Source organism: Typopeltis vanoorti, chromosome 2 (genome assembly GCF_054136105.1).
Source record: "Typopeltis vanoorti isolate ZY-2024b chromosome 2, IOZ_Tvanoo_1.0, whole genome shotgun sequence".
Taxonomy (NCBI): domain Eukaryota; kingdom Metazoa; phylum Arthropoda; class Arachnida; order Uropygi; family Thelyphonidae; genus Typopeltis; species Typopeltis vanoorti.
In genome coordinates, this window is record NC_143550.1 from 5,528,833 (window position 1) to 5,554,281 (window position 25,449).

General features: G+C 37.6%; 1 protein-coding gene across 3 annotated transcripts in view; it reads right to left on the reverse strand.

Moving 5' to 3' along the window:
• Nucleotides 1–25,449, reverse strand: part of LOC150108796 (uncharacterized) — a 478,706-nt gene that overhangs the window by 70,073 nt on the left and 383,184 nt on the right. For all 3 annotated transcript variants that reach the window (XM_090403306.1, XM_090403304.1, XM_090403307.1), the window contains exon 14: nucleotides 24,578–24,662. In XM_090403306.1, the coding sequence (XP_090259432.1) occupies nucleotides 24,578–24,662 (85 nt within the window). The remainder of the gene's footprint in view (nucleotides 1–24,577; nucleotides 24,663–25,449) is intronic.

Sequence of the window (25,449 nt, forward strand, 5' to 3'; positions counted from 1 at the left end):
CCAGTATTAAAAATTTTCAGATTTAGTTTGAAATTACAGATAACAAAACATCACACCACTGCATGGAAAAATGCTCTTAATTAAACAATGATAATTAATCTATAATAATTACATTAACATTAGTTCTCATTAATATTTCGCATATACTGTCCAAAGTACAAAATGAAAGCTGAGTAGTAAGAAACATAATTTTATTCATTAATTTCTCTCTTAATCGTTTGTTTTTAAAAGCTGGCAGAAACAGCATAGATATGAATTCACTTATTATTCCTGACATCTATGTGAACATTAGACATCACAGGAGGCCTACCTTAGTCACCCTTAGACACAAAATCTTTCATGCTGCTTCTGAAACTCATTTGCTATTTGCACTTTTGTCACCCTCCCAGACAAATCATTTCATGCTCCTACTACTCTTCATGCAAAAAACTTACTTTCTTGTAGAAAGTATTTTTAACTTGGGTATAGTTATGTTAAAGATACCAAGCAATTTTAAACCTGGTTTTACTCCATTTTTTCCAAGTAAGCAAACAGACAAAATGTCAAGTTTGCGCCTGCAATTTATGCAAGACTAGCTGATCCCACAGGTAGTGCAAGGCCTTTAATACAAAGCATCATACATACCCTTCTTGGAGATGTGTTTTGGCATTAAGGGTAAATATTAAGATTAGTGATCAGATCTTGCTCCACCTTTACCACGAGTTGCCTTGGTCTTGCACTACCTGTGGGATCAGCTAGTCTTGCATAAATTGCAGGCACAAACTTGACATTTTGTCTGTTTGCTTACTTGGAAAAAATGGAGTAAAAGCAGGTTTAAAATTGCTTGGTATCTTTAACATAACTTACTTTCTTGTTCTGCCAATGAAAAGCCTCCACATTATCAATCTGATAAATACCCTATTAAACAGCTCAAATGTCTCAATCGTATCCCACCCTACCCTCAGGTCTTTCATACCACTCCTTAAACTCATCCACTGTTTGAATTTTCACCAGCCCCTAAAGCATGGCATTCCATGGTCCTAACACTCTTCTGCAAAAAAACTTACCTCTTACTTACTATTTGCAACTTCCCAAGATGGCCTCTTGTTCTACCATATGCAAAATCTCCTCAGTATCAATCCAGTTAATACCCTTTTAACAACTTAAATGTCTCGATTATATCATTCCCCTTCCCTGTCTTCTATCAATCAAACTTGTATAATTTGCATGACTTCAGTCTAGTCTCATAACCCACATTGTAAAACCCTGATATTTTTGTTATTGGTCTCTGTATCATCTCCACCATTATTTCATTCTCTTCAAATTCTGGTCATAGATAATGCACAGTAATCCAGATGTGGTCAGATCAAAGCTTTATATAGTGGAACCACCAACCTTTTTATATCTGCTGGTCAACATCCTCCTCAATATTACAGCAGTTTTATGGGTTGTTTTCTCACCATTTGCCGGCCTGGTTGGCCAAGTGGTTAGCATATCCGCTCTCAAGCCAAAAGGCTATGGGTTCGAATCCTGCCGCGGGCATGGATTTTGTCATTGTCTGTGAAATACTAGTAGTGGTCATGGGCGGTAGATGGTGTTGGTGTAGTTGCGATTTGTTGTAGTTGGTGAATTGAGTGGTGGAGACAGTTGTAGAGTAGGTGCCCTCTCTCGATGAGTCTATGGACTCCCTGGAGGTGTCAAGTAATATATATATATATTTTGGGTTTCAGTTAATAATTTTAATAACCCTCTTTGCCTCTGTACTATGCATTTACAACACATGTTCTAATATTAACAGTGATGGTTATACAGGATTTTTTTTTTTATTTGAATAACTAATATAATAATAATAATTTGGGAGGCATTTCTGATTTCTTTCTCGAAGCTTTGCAGAGCTTATCTGAGGAAGATAATAGTTGACGGTGGTTATGTTTCTATACTGGTCGCAAGCCAGGTGTTGGTTGTACTGTTGGATTTGTCATGTGTGTGTGTGTGTGTGTGTGATAATAATAATAATAATATAATAATAATAATAATAATAATAATAATAATATTCTCTGAAATACAAATTTCTATCCATCACCCACAAGATTCCTTGCTTCCTCCACTTTTTTTGATGGAATCCACAGATGAAATGTGCTTCATACCCCACCAAGTGAGTATGAAGCATCCCATCTGTGGATCTCAAATTTCAAAACTTTACATACTCAGCTGTATTAAACCGAAATCCCATTTCATTTGCCCATATATCCAGCTTATTAAACCTCTTGAAGATCCAAAATATCAGCATTATTACTTATAACCCTCCCAAGCTTTCATGTCACTTGCAAACAACTGAATATCACCATGTAGTCTAGCAATATCTGATGTAAAGATTGAACAGTAATAGTCCCAGTACTGAATCCTGTGTAACCCATTCTGTTCTAGTTACCAATCCAATCTATTAATCTAATATCAAACCAATATGTTTCAATTTAAAAACCAACTTGCCAGGTGGCACTCTGTCAAATGCCTTTTGAAGTATCCAAAAAAATCACAGTGTATGCCTTACCCTCATCCAATGCTCGTGTTACTTGATTTTAAATCAGCCAGCCTTGTTGGCCGAGTGGTAGGCGGTAGATGGCGTTGATGTAGATGTTAAACATAGTTGTAGTTGGTGGATTGAATGGTGGAGACAGAGAGTTGTGGAGTAGGAGCCCTCCCTCGATGAGTCTTCGGACTTCCTGGAGGTGCTATGTAATAATAATAATAATATTTTTGCTGGCCTGGTTGGCTGAGTGGTCAGCATATTCGCTCTCCAGTCAACAGGCTGCACTTTCGAATCCCACAGTGGGCATCAATGCTTGTGATTGTCTGTGAAAATACTAGTAGTGGTGATGATGGGCAATAGATAGCGTTGTTGGAGATGATGATGGTAGTTGCGGTTCGTTGTAGTTGGTCAATTGAGTGATGGAGACAGAGTTGTAGAGTAGTGCCCTCCCTCGATGAGTCTTTGGACTCCATGGAGGTCTTACATAATAATAATAATAATAATAAATAAGCAACCAGATTGCTTAAACCCTATAGCACATACAGGATTAAAAGTTAGTGGAGCTCATCCCATTTTTCATGGAATGAAGGAACAAAAGCAAAACTATTGTTTAATAATTCCAGTGTTTCATCTCCATCATTGAGATATCATCATGGGGATACAGTAATAAATTGCAATATGCATGCGAGTAATATAAAAGACACTGAAATAGTGAGGAGCCTCTGTAGCTCGGTCGGTATAGACTAAGCCCTTTGGTTGAAAAGACCTGGATTCGATTCCCATCCATGACGCAAGGAACCTTTATCTCTGGTCTCTTTCAACTATGAGACCGGATACTCCATATGAGTATCAGGTCTCATATGGAGGTAGAGAGATTTTTAACCTGGAAACTCGAGTTTTTCATCTCTCAGAACAGGTAAACCCCTGTGAACACACACGGGTCTACGGCCAAAAATACAAACTTAGAAGTCCCTCACTGGAGGGCACAACCTCAACTGGTCCTAAGGGGAACAGATGGGGAAAAATTGGGGGGAGGGAACCCCCACACGAAAAACAAACAAACTGAAACAGTAAGACTGAGTGCCCACAGCAGGATTGTTCTTATGGTATGATGCCCATAGGTAAGCACTATTTTGTCATCTCTAAATTCAAAGAAACATGCAAAAAAAAAAAAAAAAAAGAAAAGTTTCTATGAGTGACATACAATTTTATTAATTTTTGTCACTCTTCAAAGGTTCCACTGCTAAGCAGTGCCTTAGTTATCTTGAACACATTTTTAGCCATTCCCTCCTCATCCATTCTTTCACATACTCAGACCATATCACTCTGAGCTGTGATTTCATCATTAAGTAGTGGGTTCTATAGAGTTGGTATAGTACCTAACTATGTCTTCTTTTGCACCTTGATGTTATCACTATGGAGTTCAAAAACTTTGGAAAAATTTAATTTAATTTAATTTTATTTTCTTCTTCTAAGAGAGTGGAAGGAGCTAGACTGCCACACAATAAACTCTTAAATAAAATGAAACAGATGGGATTGGATAACAGACTTCTGAGTTGGATTAGTGATGCTGTTTGATAGGTATCAGAAAGTTGTATATGGGAGTGTAGTATCCCGAAAAAGGAAGGTCACTAGTGGTGGGCCATAAGGGTCAGATTTGGGGCCATTGTTGTTCAATTTATATGTTAATGATATTGGGATGGGTTTAACTAGTGATATGCAGCTGTTTGCAGATGATGCAAAACTGAGGAGAGAATGCAGAGTCAAGCAGATGTTATGGCCTTACAAGAGGACTTGAATAGAATACATTAATGGACAGGTAATGGAACTATCAGTTCAATATTGCAAAGTGTAAGGTTTTGAGATTTGGTAAGCAACGATGGGATGCAAAGTATACACTTTGTGGCGAAACTTTAAAGGAAGTAGAGGAGAGGAGAGATCTATGAGTAATGGTGGACAAGGACATGAAATTCAGGGGCACATTATCACATCGGATAATGGCAATGATGCAGAGGATCCTGACATGCAGAAATAGAGAGGTAATCATGCTATTGTATAAGGTATTGATCAGATCTCAAATGGATTATTGTGCACAGATTTGGTTACTGGGTTTTCATGGTGACGAGGATATGTTGGAAAGGGTCCAGAGAAGATTCATAAAGGTGGTCGGTGGTATTTGGAATGTTGAGTACGAGGACAGATAGAGAGAATATAAGTTGCAGATCGTTGTGAATAGGAGGAAGGGAGGGGTATGATTGAAACATATAAGCTAGTCAGGGGTTGTTGTTAGGTTGACATGGAAAAGATTTTTCACAGAATGAGAGAGATCACATTCTGTGAAAAATAGAACAAGGTAGAACAAGAGGCCATCACTGGAAACTGTATGGAGGGGGTGAGCTGAGGAGTGAGGAGTAGGTTCTTTGCATGGAGAGCGGTTGGTGAGTGGAATTCATTGCTTGAGTGTGTTGTGAATGCAGACACACTGAATCAGTTTAAAGCATGGTTGAATGAGCATTGTGTGAAATAGTGTTTACCTCCCAAGATGAGTCTTTGACTCCATGGAGATCAGATGTTAATAATAATAATAATAATAATAATAATAATAATAATAATAATAATAATAATAGATCTACAAGGCTTTTCACTCTTGGTCTGTTATACTTCACGTTACTACTTCATATAAATAATAGGTTTGATGACTGTCTTGTATCCATCGCTTTTAACTCATTTGATTGAATTTTGGAAGATAATAATTGGTGCAGTGAAAGACAAGATCTATTAGAGGCATGTATTCTAGTTTGTATTTCCGTACTAATTTTATTATCTTGAGTAATGAATGAATTCCAAAATATTCGGAATTTAAATATTTGGAATTGGAAAAAAAAAAAAAAAAATTATTGTTGGATGGCACTGAGTGGAGAGAATGGTAATAAGAATAACTGCTGTGGGCGATATACATAAGACATTTAATGAGTAGTTCATAAAGGTATTTCACCCTCGTGAATGTGATAACATGGAGAGATTGAGAGCAGAGAATGAAGAGGAAGAAAGACTGACTGTGAGTAAGCAATAAAGAAGAATAAGGCTGTGGGACTTGATGATATATCACCACATATTTTGAAGCAAATGTGCGAGGTGCAATCTCATCTTCCTTCCAAAGGACTGGAAGGAAGGCTGAAGCAAATGTGCGAGGTGCAATCTCATCTTCCTTCCAAAGGACTGGAAGGAAGGCAAGAATGTAACACTTCATATGGGAGAAGACAGGACTCGAGCATCAAATCAGAAGCGAATCTGTGTGTCAAGTGTCATGGTTCAAGTTTTAGAGAGGTTAGTGAGAACTAGGATCCACAATGGAGTTGACAACTGTGATAATATTTTTCATGGACAGCACAGATTTGCTAAACAAAGTAATCTACATACTATAGTGTCACCTTATTAGAATAAGGTGACAGCAGCACTGGACAAAGGAGATGAATACACAGCAGTATACCTGGACTTTGCAAAGGATTTTGATAGATTACCACATGATAAGTTGATAGTAAAACTATAATGGGTGGAGTTTGATATTAGAAAACTGCAATAGAGTGGAGATTGGCTATCTGAAAGATACCAGCAGGTTGTGTATGGGGGAAGGAGGCAATATCCCAAAAGAGGAAAGTAACTAGTGGTGTGCCTCGAATGTAGGTTTTAGAACCACTGCTGTGTTTAATCTGCATGTTAATGATATTGGGTTAAATCTGAATGGGATTTTCAGTTATTTATAATCAGTTGATTACGCAATGTTGGGAAGGACTGTGAGGAGAAGAGTAGTTGTCAGCTTACAAGAAGACTTGAATAGACCGAGTGAATGGGCATGAGAGTGGGGATAACAGTTCAATGTTGCAAATTTACATCATCATCATCATCACTTTCCTGATATGTACCAGAGGCGAATTCTCCATGATTGCTGCGCAAGCTCATTAATTGAGAAAGAAGTAATATTTATTTGTTAATAAATGCATGCATTTATAAGCATTCCATTTAGGCTTTTATTTTTGTAGACAGAAGATGTCTTAAGCTTGTGTAGCAATAACTGAGCTTTGCGCTGTGTATTGAAGGCCGATGCTTGCTTGGCTAGTCAAAGCTACCTTGGCTTGCTCGGTTGTAGGAGTTTCCAGGTCCTAGCAGCAGCACTGTGATTTCATGCGCTTGCATAGCCATTTCACGTCGTCTCACTCTGTTGCTTAAACACAGGCCATACACAGTCAACGTAGCTCTAGCCAGTGAGCTTCAGCCAGCCTTCACAAGTGTGTGTACTGCTTGGGAAAATTAAGTTACAACCAACTTTTTATGACGAAGTTATTGACCAGTTCATAAAGAAGAATTGTAGGGTAGAATTTGTATTCAAGCAGCTAAATTGAGAAAGATAGAATATCATTTGTAAAATAAACATTGTATTTGTATGATTAAATGTACATAAATTTCTAAATATATAGTTTTAAATGGTTAGTAATTCATTATTCCGCTAATCAGACTTCAATCACACCTCTCACTCCCTGAATGATAACAAGATCATGCATGAATTTCAAGACCAGCATTCATCCCTGATATGTACCCCCAAGGGATCTTTAAGTTACTATGACAGCAGTACATGATTAAGTTTACATTATTATTAATCTCCTACCCACAATTTTTCTCTAAATTAGTCTATTACTTGTAAGCACTCTGATATTGTAATATCTAACATTTCGTTCTTCTAAGGCAGTTCTGAATTAATCAATCCACCTAGACCTTGATGCTTCTCTGGGTCTCTTTCCTGCCATCAAACAACTGATTTGCTAACCTTTCCACACCCATTCTATTTAAGTGGTCATACCACCTCTGATTAGCTCTGCTGATACATTCTTGAATGCTAATAATATCAAGTTCCTATCTAATATCCTCATTTTAATATGATTCTGCCACTGATTCACTCCTTTAATATTTCTCAGAACTCTCATATCTGTGGTCTAACATTTGATTAAATGCTTGATTTCTAATCCACCTCTCAGATCCATAACTTAAAACTGGTTCGAATACAGTCTTGTATACTGCTAGTTTGAGGTTTTGGCTAATTTCTCTCTTATTCCATATAAATTTATTAAACTGAATACTGACCATACCAGCTTTGTTTATTCTGTGGTCTGTTTACAGATTTAACCTGCCATCTTCCCTAAAAACTGTACCTAAACAGCTGAAATATTTTAATTGTTCTATAGGATCTCCATTCAAAATGCAGCTGAAGTTTTCTATGTTCCTGCCTATTTTCATACTTTTGGTGTTTTTTTTTTTTTGCTGATTTTCATGCCAAATTTGTTAGAGCAGTTATTCAGTTTAGTTAGTCAGTCCTGGAGACTATATATGTTTAATGAGTACAACATCATCTGCATAAAGCAACAGCTAAGTTTGACATCTCTGATTCTAATATCAGACCTAATGCCACTTTCTTTCATAATGTGATGCATATAAATGACCAATAAGATTGGAGATAATGTGGTTTGATTTTACACAAAACCACGTTATCTCCAATGTAAAATCAAACCAGATTTTACATTGGAGATAACGTATTTAATAATAATAATAATAATTTCTTTCAATTCTGACTGACAACTTAAATATACTATAATATGGATTGCTCTGTAGAATGTTCCATTCACCCATTATAGTGTAATTAGTTAATTAATAATTGGAGTGTTTTGTAAAGCTTTTCTCTGGACACCCTATCATATGCCTTTTCCAGATTTACAAAACTTAAGTAGAGATCCTTGTCATATTCCCACGATTTCTCAACTATTTGTCTTAAAGTGGATATGTGATCTTGACATATCCACTTTAAGTTGATTCTCTATTTAGTCTAAACCCTGCTTGTTCTTCTCCAAGTTTCTCTTTTACAATATTTCGCAACCTCTTTTCAAGTATAACCTGCAACACTCAGTAGAGAAATTTTTCTGTAATTCTCACATTCAGCTTTATTCTCTTTTTTATGGTATTATGAGATGGGAATTCTCATAGTATGATAGGTACTACAAAAGCTCTACTCCAATCATTGGGAATTCAACCTTCTGTTCAGGCCCTCTGAATTATGCTGTGCAGCCACTGCAAAGCTATTAAACCTCCATACTTAAATATTTCAGGTCAAATATCATCAGTAGATGATATTTGACCTGAAACTGACTCATCAACTGCCTTTCCACATTTCAAGTTTTTGATGATTTTTTCTATCTCGAGTGCTGTTTTCTATCTCAAGATATGTACTCCTTTTTCTATTCCTCTTGAAAATTTTCTAGTATGGTTCTGTCACTAATTGGTTCATTTAAGTCTTTCAAAGTAATTAATCCAAACATCTAGTATATCTTAGATGGAGATATCTAGGGGGGGAGTGGCGCTCAGGTGGCTGAAGCACGCAGAGGGTGATTTAAGCTGTGGTAGGAAAAAGCGTTTTTTAAATGGTGTATAGTGTGAATTCTTTTGTGAATTGTGCTGCATTTTTTTCTCAATAATACAAGTGTACTTTAGTGGTTCTGCTTTTGGAGTTTCGTTGTTATATACTGTGGTATTTTTGGGTTACAGAAAAGGCAAGATCACAGTCGGCAGCATTTGCGGTGGAAGAGAAGATATGTTTTCGCTATCTAGTATAGTTGAATATAGCGTTATATTTATATATATATATGTTTATATATATATATATATATATATATATATATATATATATATAAATATATATATATATATTTCATTGCTTTATAAATTTATAAATTTTAAAAGCTTTATAAATATGTATATAATCCACACTTCCAAAAATCCACTCTCTAATCAGCCATCCAAAACCTACTCATCACAACCTTAAGTACCCTGGAGTATATAAATTGTGGTGTGATTGCAATATCCCATACTTTGGTCAAACTAACAAATCTATTGAACAACGCATAGAAGAGCATAAGAGAGACATCTCATACAAAAGATCTCATGCAACTGCGTTATCCAGTCATGTTCTTTTTTCAAATAATCCTAATGATGACCAACAAAGCCACTCTGTATGCTGGAATAGATCAGAAAACATTTTTCGCTGTGAAGATGAGTTTGAAAGGAAAATCGTAGAATCAAGGGAAATCCTACTGAACCCGGTCCACTTAAATAATAATTTAAGTTATAACATCCCAGATAGCCATGCTGCAGTTATTCAATATTGGAGTTCACGTGAACTTGCACGCACAATTGCAACAAACAATGGCACGCCAGTTGGAACAACTTGAAAAATACAACGTTTTTATGTATCGATTATGTGAGGCAATTTGTACCTGTAATTTCCAGTTTGTTTAAATAATTCAATGTTTATTAGTATTCCTTTCCTTTATAAATACCTGAAGAAGGCTGCTATATGCCGAAACTAGTAGTATTTATCATTAAAATCTTTATATGTTATCTCGGTCTTGGAGTCATTAAATCTATTTTTTTCAAATCTATAACAACCAAGTAAAAGCTGATCGCCATATATATATATATATATATATATATGTATAATGAAACAGTGTTCACATATACTTTTAGCAATTAGTTTAGTAGTCACTTGGCAGTAAAGAATGATGGCGGACGCAGCTGCAATCACAAATGGCGTGTCACCAAGTCCTCCGCCATTTAAGAACTCTATTATATGTAACATAATAAAGGACTTTTTGGCATGCAGTGTTTGCGGCATGTATGCTTCCCGGGAGTTGGATATGTGGCGGGTGAGAGAAGGGGAAGTGCATATATGTGCAAAATGCAGACAGTGGGAGGAAATCAATGAATTAGATATTTCGATAACTGAACTACTTGCTTCAGGGACGGGAAATGAATGTTGGGAGATGAGTAGTGTGATAGGAGAGAATGAAGAGCAAAGTATGAATGAGAAAATAAGAGTCAGGAGTGTGGAAGGCATGAATAACTGTGAAGTTTACAGAGATAGTTTTGATTGGGTAAATGAATGGTGAGTAAGAGTGACTAACTTGCACAGAGGGATAGATGAGCTGAAAGAGGAGGTGGAATGTCTTGTGAACAAGATGAGAAGTATGAAAGATGAGATTATGAGAATGTAAGAGATGTATGCAAGGCAAATCAGAGTAGGAGTGAGAGAAAGTTTTGGAAATGATAGAAGAGGAGAGAATAGAAGCAGTAGGAGAGAGGGAATGTGAGAGAGAGAGGTTTGGGAATGATAGAAGAGGAGAGTATAGAAGCAGTAGGAGAGAGGGAATGAGAGAGAGAGGTTTGGGAATGATAGAAGAAAAAAGTATAGAAACAGTAGAAGAGAGGTAATGAGAGAGAGAGAGAGAGAGAGAGGTATGGGAATGATAGAAGAGGAGAAAATAGGATAAGTGGAAGAGAGAAAATGAGCGAGAGTTATGGGAACGATAGAAGAGGAGAGAATGGAAACAGTAGGAGAGAGGGAATGAGAACAATTGGAGTGCGTTTGAGGGCAGAGAGGAATTGTATGTGTGAGAGAGATCGCTTGCATTTGAATGAGGAAGGACGTAGGCATATGGAGAGATTGCTGTTCTGAATAAGTCAGTGTGTCCCAGTGTGGATGGTAGCAGGGGTCGCCCCTTGTGGGAATGGGTACATGGGAGAAGGGAGACGACATCAGGTAACGCTGAGCACAGTGGAGTCTAGAGGGGATAATGCTGGGTATAGAAACAATGGCATTTTTATGCTTTATACTAATGCCAGGATATAATAACAAGAATAGAAGTAGCAGGGTACAGCTGTTTTCGGCAGAATAGGTAGGTAAAGCGTGGTGGTTTAGTATTGCTTATGATAAGTGATGACTTATGTCCTCTAAGAGTGCAGGCATTGGAAGGCAGTGACATTAATGGTTTTGAAAGTATGTCCTCTAAGAGTGCAGGCATTGGAAGGCAGTGACATTAATGGTTTTGAAAGTATGTGGTGTAAGGTAGAAGTGGCCAAGACAGGATATTTAGTGGGGTGTTCTACAAATCAAGGAGCACAGAGGGCGGGGACTAAGTGATGATTAGACAGTTGAGATTGGAAAGTGCAAGAAGAATGACTGTTATGGGAGATTTTAATCAGAAGAGTTAATAATAACTGAGTTGACACCTCTCCCACTGGATGAAGAGAGTGACCATGTGGTTTTGACTTGGAAGATGAATAGATATGCAGGAGTATCAAAGAGACAAGAACATATCTGGAATTATATGGTAGGTGACATCAACTTGGGGAAGTTTCACGTAGGGAGGAATTGGAAGGCCAGGATATCATTAGTGCATTGGAAATTGTGAAGAAATATTTGTTAGAAGCAATAGTAAGCTGTATTCCACAAGTGAAGAAGAGGACACAATTTAGTGTAAAGTGGATGACAAACAATATTAAACAGGAGCTGCATGTGAAAAAGAGGCTATGGAAGAGATATAAGGAGACAGGTGAAGAGCAGATGCATGAAGAATATAAGACAGGTCTGGAGAGTGACTAGTGTAGTAAGAAAGGCGAAACTGGAATATGAGAAAAGATTGGCTCTATGATCCAAAGAAAATCCTAGTAAATTTTTCAGCTATGTGGCCAGTAGGTAGAGAAATGATTTTGGAAGAATGACATTGTGGAATAAAAATGGGAATAGAGTGACTGATGCAGAGTCACTAATAAAGAGTTTATTGAACAGTGAAATTGTTCAATAAACACTTTATTGGAGTATTTCATCCTGGAGGAGTAAATTTTAATATTAGAGGGATAGGGCAGGTTCAAGCATTGAGAGAATGTGCAAAAGAACTGACAGCTCCTTTGACCTGGCTTTTCAATGAAAGCCTGGCTATGGGAAAGGAGCATGGAATGGAAGGAAGGTATGATAGTGTTGTATAAAGGCAGTTGCAGACTACAAGTGTCTAATTATAGGACAGTTTGTATGTCATCAGTAATTGTTCACATCTTGGAGAAATTAGTTAGGGACCGTATACATTCTTGGGTAGATAAAGGGTAATGTTATACGTGAGAGTCAACATGGATTTGTGAAGGGGAACTCTTGTTTTAGCAATATGCTAGCCTTTTATAATAAAGTTACAAGATATGTAACTTGCAACACATGGGTTTGGATGTCAGGTTGGTGACTGAATTCAGGATTGGCTGTCCAATAGATATAAGAGAGTTGTGTATGTTGGGGCAGTTTAAGGAGGCAGAAGTTACAAGTGGGGGTCCCACAAGCCTCAGTACTGGGACCTATATTGTTTAACCTTTATATCAATGACAATGCCAGTGAATTGTAAGGGGATAGTTAGTTGTTTGCAGATGATGTGAAGCTGGGAAGGGCTATTAGTAATAGTGCAGATGTGGTAGTCATGCAAGAGGATTTGAATAAGCGAGACAGATGGGCAAATGAATGGGGGTGTCAGTTTAATGCAGCAAAATGTAAGGTATTGAGGTTTGGGACACATTGATGGGATGCTGCATACTCTATTGAAGGGGCTATACTGGAGAAAGTAGTGGAGACAAAGAGATATGGGGTTGATGATTGATAGAAACCTGAATTTTAGGGGACATATTGCAAAGGTGGTGAAGGTAACACAGAGGATTGCTCCAATAGTGAGAAGGACACTGACCAGCAGAGATAAAAGAGTTATCATTCAGTTGGATAAGACTCTGATCAGACCACACTTAGACTATTGTTCACAGATTTGGTCCCCAGGATTTGAAGGGGATAATTAACTGTGGAAAGGGTACAAAGGCAGATAACAAAGATAGTTTCAGGACTGTACAATGTTAGTTATGAGGATCGGCTGAGGGAATGTGGACTGCAGATGTTGGTGGATAGAAGAAGGAGAGGTGATATGATTGAGACTTTTAAACTGTTCAGAGGTGGTTACAGGGTTGACACTGGGGAGTTCTTTCGTTTGGTTGAACAACGGGAAGGAGTGATGACAAGGTGTCATCCATGGAAGTTAGGAAAGGAAGCTGTGAGCAAGAGGGTAAGGAATAGTTTCTTTGAGTGGAGGGTGGCTGAACCATGGAATGCATTGCCTGATAGAGTGGTGAGGGCAAGAACAGTCAATGAGTTTAAGGAATGGTATGATAGACTTTGTATTTCCTACGAGGGACCTCCCACAATGAGTCTTTATAGACTTTGTGTTTCCTAGGAAGGACCTCCTGTGATGAGTCTTTTGACTCCATGGAAGCCTGAATAATAATAATAATAATAATAATAATAATAATAATAATAATAATAATAATAATCCATATGACAAAGAAAATAGACCAAATGAGCTACCTTTAGATGATATAAAGAAGTAAATGAAGATGATTTAGAAATTTGAAGACAAAAGCAGAGATGGCCATTAGAGAACAGAAATGTGGAAAGGTAGATGGAATAGATGGATTTCCTGCAGAATTCCTAAAACAACTTCAAAAGAAAGGAATTGAAGAAATAACTAAACTAATAAATTTAATTGGGGGTGCTTAAGGGTCAAGTCTCCTCTCAGTTGTATAGCTGAGAGGAGACTTCAATATAGTCTTTAAAGGAATGCGGAGAACCGACCAGGGCTTCTGACCTAATGTCCAATCCTCACCTTCTCGTGGTGCACCCTGTTGGGTATCTACCTGGATACTGAACGACCGAGGATGGGCTGCCAATTTGGGATTTAGCTGAACAAATTGTATTCCTATTAGTTAAACTAAAATACAAAATGATGGTACAACATGACAAAATTTCATGCCAGGGCGTCGCCCGGTTAAACAAGGATCCCGTTGTTTTCGCCAGGGAACCAGGGAGAACAGCGAAAAGTCAGCTACTGGAACAAATCTGAAAACACACCCCCAACTCAACATCACCAAAGTTAAAGATTGGTACTATCAACATAAGATGCCTGAATGGCAAAGAAATGGAGCTAGCTGAGGTATTAGATAAGTACCAGATCGACATAATAGGAGTGACTGAGACAAAAAAGACAAAAACTAGAGATATCTTTCTGAGCAATAAATATAAAATGTTACATTCAGGCAATGACAATCAAGGAAAAGGAGCAGCCATAGTATTCAAAACAAAATACGAGGCTCATCTTCTTGAATGGCAGGCAGTGTGAAGTAGAGTGATTTGGGCCAATATCAGAATGTGGAACTGGACAATGAGACATATTTGTGCCTATGGTCCCACAGAAGGTTCTACTAAGGTAGAAGTTGAGGAATTTTTTGAGACTCTAGAGAAAGCTACTGACACAATGAAAAAGGAAAAGTTGGTCCTTGTTGGGGATCTAAATAGCAGAGTAGGAAGTGATTGTCAGATATACAAAAACGTTTTGGGAAAATTTGGAGAAAAGAGCAAAGCTAATAATAATGGCAAATACCTGTTGGATTTCTGCTCAGGACATGGACTGGTTATTACTAACACCATGGTCCAACATAAAAATGTGCACAAATTCACATGGAGAGAAGAGGCAAGGAATAAGAAAAGTCTCATTGACAATGTTATTGTTGATAGTGATTTTTCTCCCTGGTGCAGGACACCAGAGTGTACAGAGGATTTGAAATTGGAAGTGATCACTATTTAGTCTTGAGCAGGATAAAATTGAATTTCATATTGAAAAGAATGACGTAAGAAATTTTTAAAGCGAATAAAAGTTAAGCAGCTCTCAGATGTGAACTGTAGACTAAAATACACAAAGATTATTGAAGGAAAAATGAAACAGTTTGAGAACAGGAACCAAACCTTGGAGATTCAGTCTTGGAGAACAGGAACCAAAACTTGGAGATTTCTTCAAACAAGCCTTGAAGAAAAGCCTGATTGATTCAGCTAGAGAGGCATGTGGTAAAGTGGTCTGCAAGGATAGAAAAATTAGAACTCCATGGTGGACATAGGAAGTTAAAGAGGCAGTGAAGGAAAAGAAGAAAGCATATCAAAAGTTCCTGGGAAATAAATCAGCTCTTAGAGAATACAGAGACAAGTGTAGGAAAGCTAAAGAGTGTGTAAAACTAGCTAAACAAAAGTCATGGGAGGACTTTGGCAAGAACATAAAAAATAAATATCAAGAAGTGGCAAAATATTCTGGCGCTTGTTGAAGAAGCTTAGGAATGGAGGAAAGAGTGCTGTAAAAGGAGTTAGAGATGATAAAGGTGACATGAAAAAGGGAGAAAAATATATCCTTGAAGTATGGAGTAATTACTTTGAAAATTTGCTAAATGAAACAAGCAGTGATGAGAGCACAGTGATAAAAAACACTGACCAGGCATGCAGTCAGGAATACTTATCCATACTTGAAGTAGAAAAAGCCTGAAATGGCTTTTTCTACTTCAAGTTTTACTACTACTACCTTTCCACATTTCAAAGGCCTGAAATGTGGAAAGGTAGGAGGAGTAGTGGTATTATGGAGTATTATATCAAGCAATATTTAGTCTTTATATGAGTTGTAAGTCAGCAGTTAGAATTGAAGGAAGTACAGGAAGATGGTTTAATGTTAAAACTGGTGTGAGACAAGGATGTACTTTATCCCCTCTGTTATTCATAATCTATATGGATCACATTATGAAGGAAAGTGGTATTAAACATGATATCAAAATTGGAGATGTTAATGTCAGCTCTTTGCTTTATGTGGACGATGTTATACTTCTAAATAAATCCACTACAAGTCTGCAAGATTCTCTGACTAAATTGAATAAATGTTGTAATAGATATGGTATGAAGGTCAGCATTAAAAAGACAAAGACAATGAAAATAGGCAGAATCCTTGAAAATGTCAACTGTGTTGTGAATGGAGAACCTGTGGAACAAGTAAAACAATTCAGCTACTGAGGCACGATTTTTACTGAAGATGTAAATTATATATGAAAATAGACAACAGAATCAACAATGCTAGTATGGTAGGAAGTCAATTGAATAAATTCATATGGAATAAGAGGGAAATTAGTTGGAACACTAAATTAGCTGTATACAAGACAGTGTTCAAACCAGTTTTAACTTATGGATCTGAGAGCTCGGTCAGAAGTAAAACACTTGACCAAAGACTAGAGACCACAGATATGAGAGTCCTGAGAAAGATTAGAGGTGTGAACAGATGGCATCAATGGCAATATCATATTAAAAACGAGAATATTCTGAAAGAACTTGACATTGTCAGCATCCAGGAATGCGTTAGCAGAGCTAATCTCAGGTGGTATGGTCACTTAAACAGAATGGGCAAGGAAAGATTAGCAAAACAAGTTGGCAGGAAAACGACACAGAGGAAGACCAAGATATAGATGGATTGATATGGTAGAAAGTGCCTTAGATGACAGAAATATAAGATCTGGTAATGTTGGAGTCTTGACAAGTAACAGACTGATTTGGAGGAAATTGCAGATAGGAAGTTAGTAATGATGTAAATTTTTCATGTAGTACTATCATATCCTGTACACCCCCCCCCCTTGAGGGTACATGGCAGGAATTTGATGATGATGATAAATTTAATTTATAACAAAGGATAATTATTAAAATATTTTATGACCTTAATATTTATATCTATACCAAAGAAAAGTAATGCAGGTAAATGCAAGGATTTTAGGGCAATAAGCCTCATTTCCCACACATCGAAAATACTTATTTGAATCCTAACATAGAATTGCATATAAGGTGGGGGAATTTCTTAGAGAAGATCAGTTTGCTTTCAGGAAGTGTAAGGGAACAAGAGATGCAATTGGGCTGTTAAGAATAATAAGTGAAAGAAGTTTAGAAGTAAAGAAAGAAGTTAATATCAGATTTTGAAAAGGCTTTTGATTTTGTAAAATGGGATAAGATGATGGAAGTGATATATATATATATATATATATATAAGGTTCAACAGAACCAGGTACCATTGGATGAGGAGTAAGACAAGGCTGTTCTTTGTCACCAATTTTGTTCAATATGTATTCCGAAGCAATGCTAAAAGAAGCATTGGGGAATGCAGAAGGAGGAATAAAGATAGGAGGAAGACAGATATTTGCAATAAGATACGCAGATGACAAGGCATTATTATCAAACACTGAGGAAGGATTACAACATCTGCTGAACAGATTACTGGAATCCTATCAGTTATGGAATGAAAATTAACATAAGCAAAACAAAAGTAATGAAAATAACAAGGAAAGAGACAACTATATGTAAGAATAAATGGAGAAAAATTGAATCAAGTAAGGACATTTAAATATCTAGGAAGTGTAATTAGCAGCGATGGAAGATGTACAAGTGACATAAAAGCAAGAATAGGAATGGCAAGAGGTGCCTTTAATAGAAAATAGAATTTATTCAGAAGTAAAATGGATAAAAATTTAAAGAAAATACTAATAAAATGTTATGTGTGGAGTGTTGTCTTATATGCAGCTGAAACCTGGACATTGAGGAAAAAAGATATTAAAATTTTGGAACGCTTCGAGATGTGAATTTGGAGAAGAGTGGAAAAAATAAAAAGACAGTAAAGTGAGAAAAACAATTAAACATACAAACTTATTGTTTAAATACTGACCATATTGTAATGAGTACAAACATCTTACATTCTTTGCCTACCAGTTTCACTAGCAAAGTGTCTAGCTTTTTCAAGGCGTTGAAGGAAAAGCATAAAAAAACTAGTAAACGCAAATTGAAAGGAACATAAAAATGTTGTAAACAATCTAGTAGCTAAGGTTACACGTTTGCGTGACAGAGACTGAGAGGACTTATTGTTCTTATTCATTATCACGCATGTGTGTTTGTCGTAAACACGTAATGTGATTACTGGCTAGCTGTAGTTCAGATGGATTTAGAGAGGGGATCAGGTTTTTCCATGAACTGTTCAGAATAGTACCCTGATTTCTGTTGAGGTTTCCACTGGTTATTAACACTATTGTGGCTTCCTTGAATAAACGATGTCTGTAGTTGTCATCCAAATATGGCATTGAGCTGTTTTGCCACTCTATTGTGTGGTTAGACGTACAGAAATGAAGTGCTAAGCCAGAAGAAATACTTCTGTTGTGGTTCCCATCACCAACATGTTCTTTTTGTCTGATCTCTAAACTCCATGAAGTTTGTCCAATGTAGGCAAGACCACAGGAGCAAGGAGTGTAATATACTCCTGGATATTTGTAGAATGGCACCTTATCTTTTGGGGATCCTAAAACCTATCTGATGCTGGTGGTTGGTTTGAAGACCACTCTGATGATGTAGGCTTTTAGTATTCTGGCTATTTGATAAGAAATTGACCCGATGAAAGGGATCACTACAGTAGAAATGTGCTGGGAGCTTGATTCTTCTTGTCTGGGGGTTGTCATCGTATAGATATTTTTTGATGATGTTCGGAGGATATCCATTTTGTGATAATGTGTTGGCTATTAGTGAGAGTTCAGTCTGTGTATCCTCCTTTTCTGATATAAACTTTCGGGTCTATTTTTCAACATATGGATAATGCTCAGTTTGTGTGTCCTGTGACGGTTTGAAGTATAGTGAAGATATCTTCAGTGTCTGTGGGCTTTCTGTAAATAGATAAATTTTGAGAAAAACAATGCTAGATGACATGTTGAATGGAGACAGATATGCAACCTTGAAAGAGAAGGCTCAGAACAGAAGAAAGTGGAAGGAAAGTTTTTGCTAATAAAAGAAGAACCTGCTTAATTGCAGAATACTTAAGAAGGAGAGAGCTTGGAGATATGGCACAGAACGAGGAGTTGAGAGGTAAGGAAGTAAATACTGTTTGGGAACTATGAAAGAAATACATAACAGCATAAATGTGTGAATGTATTCCAAAGGTCAAAAGGCTGAATAAGGTAAGTGTAAAATCAATGAATGAGAGGAATAAGCATGAAATCTGAAAGAAGAAGTCACTTTGGTGGCAGTACAAAATGAATAATGATAATAATCAGTTACATGAAGAGTATAAAAAGCAAGCCAGGAGAGTTACTCAATTAGTAAGGACAACAAAAGTGCAGTATCAGCAGAAATGAGCAAATCTGGCAAAGAAAAAAATCTAGTGAGTTTTGTCAAGTAAAAGAAAAAATGATTATGGTAAGATGATGTTAATGAATGAAAATGGTAGAATGGTAACTACAGCAGAAGACACTGTTGAGATATTCAGTGAACACTTTATAAGGGTGTTCAACTTCATTATGGCAAAAAACGAACAACTCTTCAGTTGTTCATTATTTCACCCTAACCTAGAGGACATAGGAGAATGGCTAAATTGTTAATGAGCAGGAGGTATATGAGGAAATAAATAAACTTGATGTCAATATGACGATAGCATTCGATTACATATCGCCATGTGTGCTAAGGGTATGTTCCAGAGTATTGACATGCCTGTTTAATAAGACTTTTACAACATCACAGGTTCCAAGGGAGTGGAAAGAAGGTAAAATTGTTCCACTACATAAGAGTGGTGATAAGCTGCAGCTACAAATTATAGGCCAATCTGTATAACTGGAGTTGTGGCTAGAATACTAGAGAAATTGGTGAGAACTAGGATACAGAAATGAGTTGAAAACAGCACTATTCTTTGTGGTTATCAGTATGGGTTTGTTAAAGGGAGATCATAGTTTACTAATTTGCTTATATACTATAATAAGGTGACAAATGTCTTGGAGAAGGGAGATGCAAGTGGTATACTCAGATTTTGAAAAGCTTTTGATAGACTTAATTATCAATTACTGGGAGTGGTGGTGGTGGAGAAGGACCTGAAATTCAGGGGCCACATTGCACAGGTTGTGAAGATGTCAAATCAGACTTAATCAGATATCAGACTAAGGCTTAATCAGGACGTATATGGATTATTGTACACAGATTTGGTTACTGGGTTTTTATGTTGATGAAGATATGTTAGAAAGGGTACAGAGAATATTTACCAAAGTGGTCAGTGGTCTCTGGAATGTGGAGTATGAGGACACATTGAGAGAATGTAAATTGCAAAGCTTCGTGAACAGGAGGAGTAGGGGAGATATGATTGAGACATATAAGTTAGTCAGGGGTTGTTATCATGTTGACATAGAAGAGATTGTTCTTAGAACATGAGAGGGGTGGGGAAGAACAAGAGGCCATCCCTGGAATCTATATAAGGAGAGTGTGAGCAGAAGAGTGAGTTACAGGTTCTTTACATGGAAAGTGGTTAGTGAGTGAAATGTATTGCCTGAGCGTGTTGTGAATGTAGACACAATGAATCAGTTTATGGCATGGTTGGATGAGCTTTGTGTGTAATATAGTGTACTACCCCCCCCATGATGAGTGTCTGACTCTGGCTTTAGGCAACTAGAACATCTTCTCTCTGACAGGGAAGGAGTTGGAACTGGTCGAGGAAGCCAAGCGCTACCTGCTAGACTTAGTCGGGCTTTCTTCGACCAAGAGGAGAGGCTCTGGAACTGTCGACCTGGATAAGGGGTGGAAGCTCTATTACTCTGGTGTGAGCCCGACAATGTCTGCTCGGGTGGATGTGGGGATACTCACAAGCCCTCAGCTGTCAGACTGTGTTGCTGAGTGGATCCCATTGGGTGGACGGGTATGTGTGTTAAGGCTTCAGATGAAAAACCATGATTTGGCTGTGGTGCAAGTCTATGCACCTAATCTGGAGTCAGAATACTCTGCCTTCTTGGAGGAAGTGGATGCTGCTTTTGAAAGTGGATGCATTGAATCAGTCCTGCTAATGGGTGACTTCCATGCACATGTTGGAACAGATGACCAGACATGGAGGGGTGTGGTTGGGAGGAACGGCACCACTGACCTTAATGTGAATGGGTTGAAATTATTGGACTTCTGCTGTACTAACAGCTTGTCCATAATGAATACCTTCTTCCAGCACCGAGAAGTCCATAAGTATACCTGGTACAGGGATACACTAGAGCAAAGGTCTCTGATTGACTTCTTTATAGTCTCAGCAGACCTATTTTCCTCGGTGTTGGATGTTCGTGTGAAAAGAGGGGCAGAACTGTCAACTGACCACCACCTTGTTGTGTGCACTCTAGGGCTTCAGAAACCAGATGCTACCATCAATGCTGGTAGACCTAAGCAGCTATACCGCGTGAAATGGGAGGCATTGGAAAATGAGGCTGTGAGGAAGAATTTTGCAGATGACATTTCCTCCAGGTTCAAAGAGATTCCCAAACATACTGCAGATGTTGAGGAGGAGTGGAAGCTGTTCAGAACAGCTGTCACCACCTCTGCACTCTCATGGTGTGGCAGAAAGCGGCTCGGCATGGCAACGGGCAGAAAAGGACACCTTGGTGGAACCAAGAAGTCCAAAAAACTGTCTGCGCAAAAAAGGAGTGCTAACTAACATGGCTTAGGGTCAAGTCACCTAAGATGTGTTTGCAGTATGCTGAGGCATGAAAAGCCACTGCTGAGGCAGTAAAGACAGCGAAGCAGAAGGCTTGGGAATCCTTTGGAGAAAGATTAGACTCATCCTATGCAAATGCAAACAAAGTATTCTGGCAGACCATCCACCACCTTCGAGGGAGGAAATTGTGCACAGCAAGGGCAATTAGGGCCTCTGATGGTTTAACAACTGAGAAGGATATCCTCCACAGATGGAGGGAATACTTTGAGAGCCTTCTTAACCTGGGTGGCCCAGCAGTTGTGGACATCCAAGAGGTGCAGATCGGGGCAATGGCTAGTCTCAGCACAAGAGGTCCATTTAGCAATAAAATCGCTAAAATCGGGATGCTGGCGATAATGAAATTTGACCCGAAATGCTAAAAGCCTTAAATCGAGATGTGTTCTCTGGCTGACTCGAGTATGTCAATCTGCTTGGATATCTGGGCGAGCACCAAACAATGGCAGACAGGCACAATAATACCAGTCTTCAAGAAGGGAGACCAAAAGGATTGCAGTAATTATTGTGGCATATCTCTGCTCAGCCTGCCTGGGAAAGTGTATGCTAGGTGCTTGGAAAGATCCAATTAGGAAAGGTGGGCCTTGAAGATGTGTCATATGTGGCACCCTGTCAAATGCCTTTGCTAAATTCAAGAAAATGGCAGTATATGCCTTTTCCCTCATCTACTGCTCTTGTAACTTTATTATAAAAGGCTAGCATATTACTAAAAACAAGAGCGCCCCCCCTCACAAATCCATGTTGACTCTCACACATAACATTACCCTCATCTGCCCAATGTTGTATACGGTCCCTAACTAATTTCTCCAAGATCTTAACAACTACTGATGACACACAAAGTGGCCTATAATGAGACACTTCCAGTCTGCTACCACCCTTATGCAATGGCACTATCTTACCTTCCTTCCATTCCCTGGGCACCTTTCCCATAGCCAGACTTTCATTGAAAAGCCAGGTCAATGGAGCTGTCAGTTCCTTAGCACATTCTCTCAAAACTCGTGGTGAAATACTATCCAGTCCCACAGCTTTACTGACATCCAGAGTACTCAGTATTTGGATCATGTTCTCCTCCTGCACTTCTAAACAGCAAACCTGTCCTATATGTCTAGTATTAAAATTTACTGCTCCAGGATGAAATACACCAATAAAGTGTTCAATGAACAATTCCATTATATCCTCTGTATCAGTCACTGTATTCCCATTTTTATCCCACAATGTCATTCTTCCACAATCATTTCTCCTCCTACTGGCTACATAGCTAAAAAATTCCCTAGGATTTTCTTTGGATCTTAGGGCCAATTTCTAATCATTTTCAGTTTCATCTTCCTTACAATACTAGTAACTCTCCTCGACTGTCTCTTATATTCTTATATCTCTTCCATAGCCTCTTTTTCACATGCAGCTCCTGTTTAATATTGTTTGTCATCCACTTTACACCAAATTGTGTTCTCTTCTTCACTTGTGGAATACAGCTTACTATTGCTGCTAACAAATATTCCTTCACAATTTCCCAAGCACTAATAATATCCCGGCCTTCTAATTCCTCCCTCCATGAAACTTCCCCAAGTCGATGTCTATGACTATTATAATCACCTGCCTTAAAATTCCACATACGTTCCGGTCTCTTTGATACTCCTGCATGTGTATTCATCTTCCAAGTAAAAATCACATGGTCACTCTCTCCAACTGGTGGGGCAATACTCTGCAATTCATCCCAAGTGTTTTAAAAACATGGAGATATATGATCTTGCTACTTTTATATGGAAAATATGACTTCTGCATTGATTTAACTGTCAGTGTTTGCATGTCTAGCTTCCACTGATGAGAGTTCAATAAATTTAGTCTAAACTTTTTTAGGCAATGACCCATTCCCATAATGTATGGCAATATACACATTCAAAACAGATGCGTTATGGGATACTGAAGTAAGCTGCATCCTTGATGAAAACTAAGTATATTTTTCACTCAAGTCATTGTTCTCTTTTTAATGCCACTGTGTAAATCCCAAATCCACTTGAACTCGGAATACTGTTCATGCATTTTGAATAGAACACCAATAGCTCCATAAAATGATTGATGCAATCCACTGGAGTAATCCAAATAATTCACAACTTCCCCCCATCACTCTCACAGATATTCAGTCTCTGTCTTATGTCTTTTATAAGTATTTTGATGTATAATATTCTCTTGAACCCAGCCATCATCATTTTTTCATCATATTCCAACACTGTAAGACCAGAAGCAGTTACTATCAACAGACCATCTAGCTTTAAACTTACAAAACCGACTTCTCTTGTGTGCTTTCATTCTGTCTAGCTGCTTTTTGTTTTAACAGTCTCCTTCAATCTGTCCCTTCCCAAAGACTAAAACTTTCAGATGTTCAAGAAATGCATACTTCTTTCTCTTCAGTCTCTTGCCTTACACACAACAACTGATATGTTGCAATTATTGCAACCTGTATTTCAATCATATGCACACACACACACACACAGAGGTACGTGAATCTGATATAAAAATTAATAACTAAATAAACAAATGTCTTAGTTTCTAATGTTATCTGATCTCCTTGGTATTAAAATGTGCAATAGATTGCATTTATAACATTGTGAGGGCAGAATAGAAAAAAAATTTAGAATAGTTTTACTTTATTTTTTAAATTTTTTTCTTATAGTTCTATGCTTAATAATAATAATAATAATAACAACAATAACAACAACAACAACAACAATAACAACAATAATAATAAGAGGAGAAGGAGGAATTGGAGAAGAAAATGGATACTTACCTTTGCCAGATACTGGAGTATATAAGAGGCTTGCATTTTCTTGAGATGATTGTGCCCTCAATCTTTCAATTTCTGAACTTATTTCCTTAATAGAGAGAGAAAGAAATGAAAATTTTAAACAAATATGACAGTAATTCAGCTTTTAATTAATATATTATATTTAAAAAAAATTACAATTGGCATAGTTCTGGGTCTTAAGCCCAAGAACATTAATGCAGCTGAAGTTCTAGATATATAAGATAGATTGCATTGTGGTGTCAATAGATAACCTTGGAATTCTAAAGTATTCCATCCGCCTCTGTCCTCTGGAACAGCCTACCTAATGTAGTATTCCAAAATGATTACAATCCCAACCAACTTGCAGCTCTTCAAAAAAAAAAAATAAAAAAAAAATAAACTTCTATCTCTGTCCTCATCTTCATCCCCCCCCCCCCCACACACACACACTGATGTGCTTATAGGTCTCTTGACCTCTTGTGTATGGATCAATTACTAAACAAGAAATGGAATGTATACAGCTGCTGAGAGTAAATTACCCAAGATAGATTGTAATGGAAGGGACAAGATGTTTGAGAGTGCTGGATATTAGCATCAGCGAAATTAACAGTTTCCACTGTTAGGGGACTTTCCCAAAGTTATCATGTAGTTATGATCTGAGAGACTGCCAAACATGCAGAATATTCTGTGAAGAAGAGATATATGTATAATTTCAAATGCTGATGAGTTAGCTTTCAGTAGTGGCATGTCATAAGAATATGGATAGGAGGGACATTGGTGTTGAATGGGAGGTGGTAAAGGAGTGTTTGAAGAGAGCATTGTCAGACTAAGTCAGAAAGATAAATCAGGTAGGAGTTAGATGTATGAATAGCATC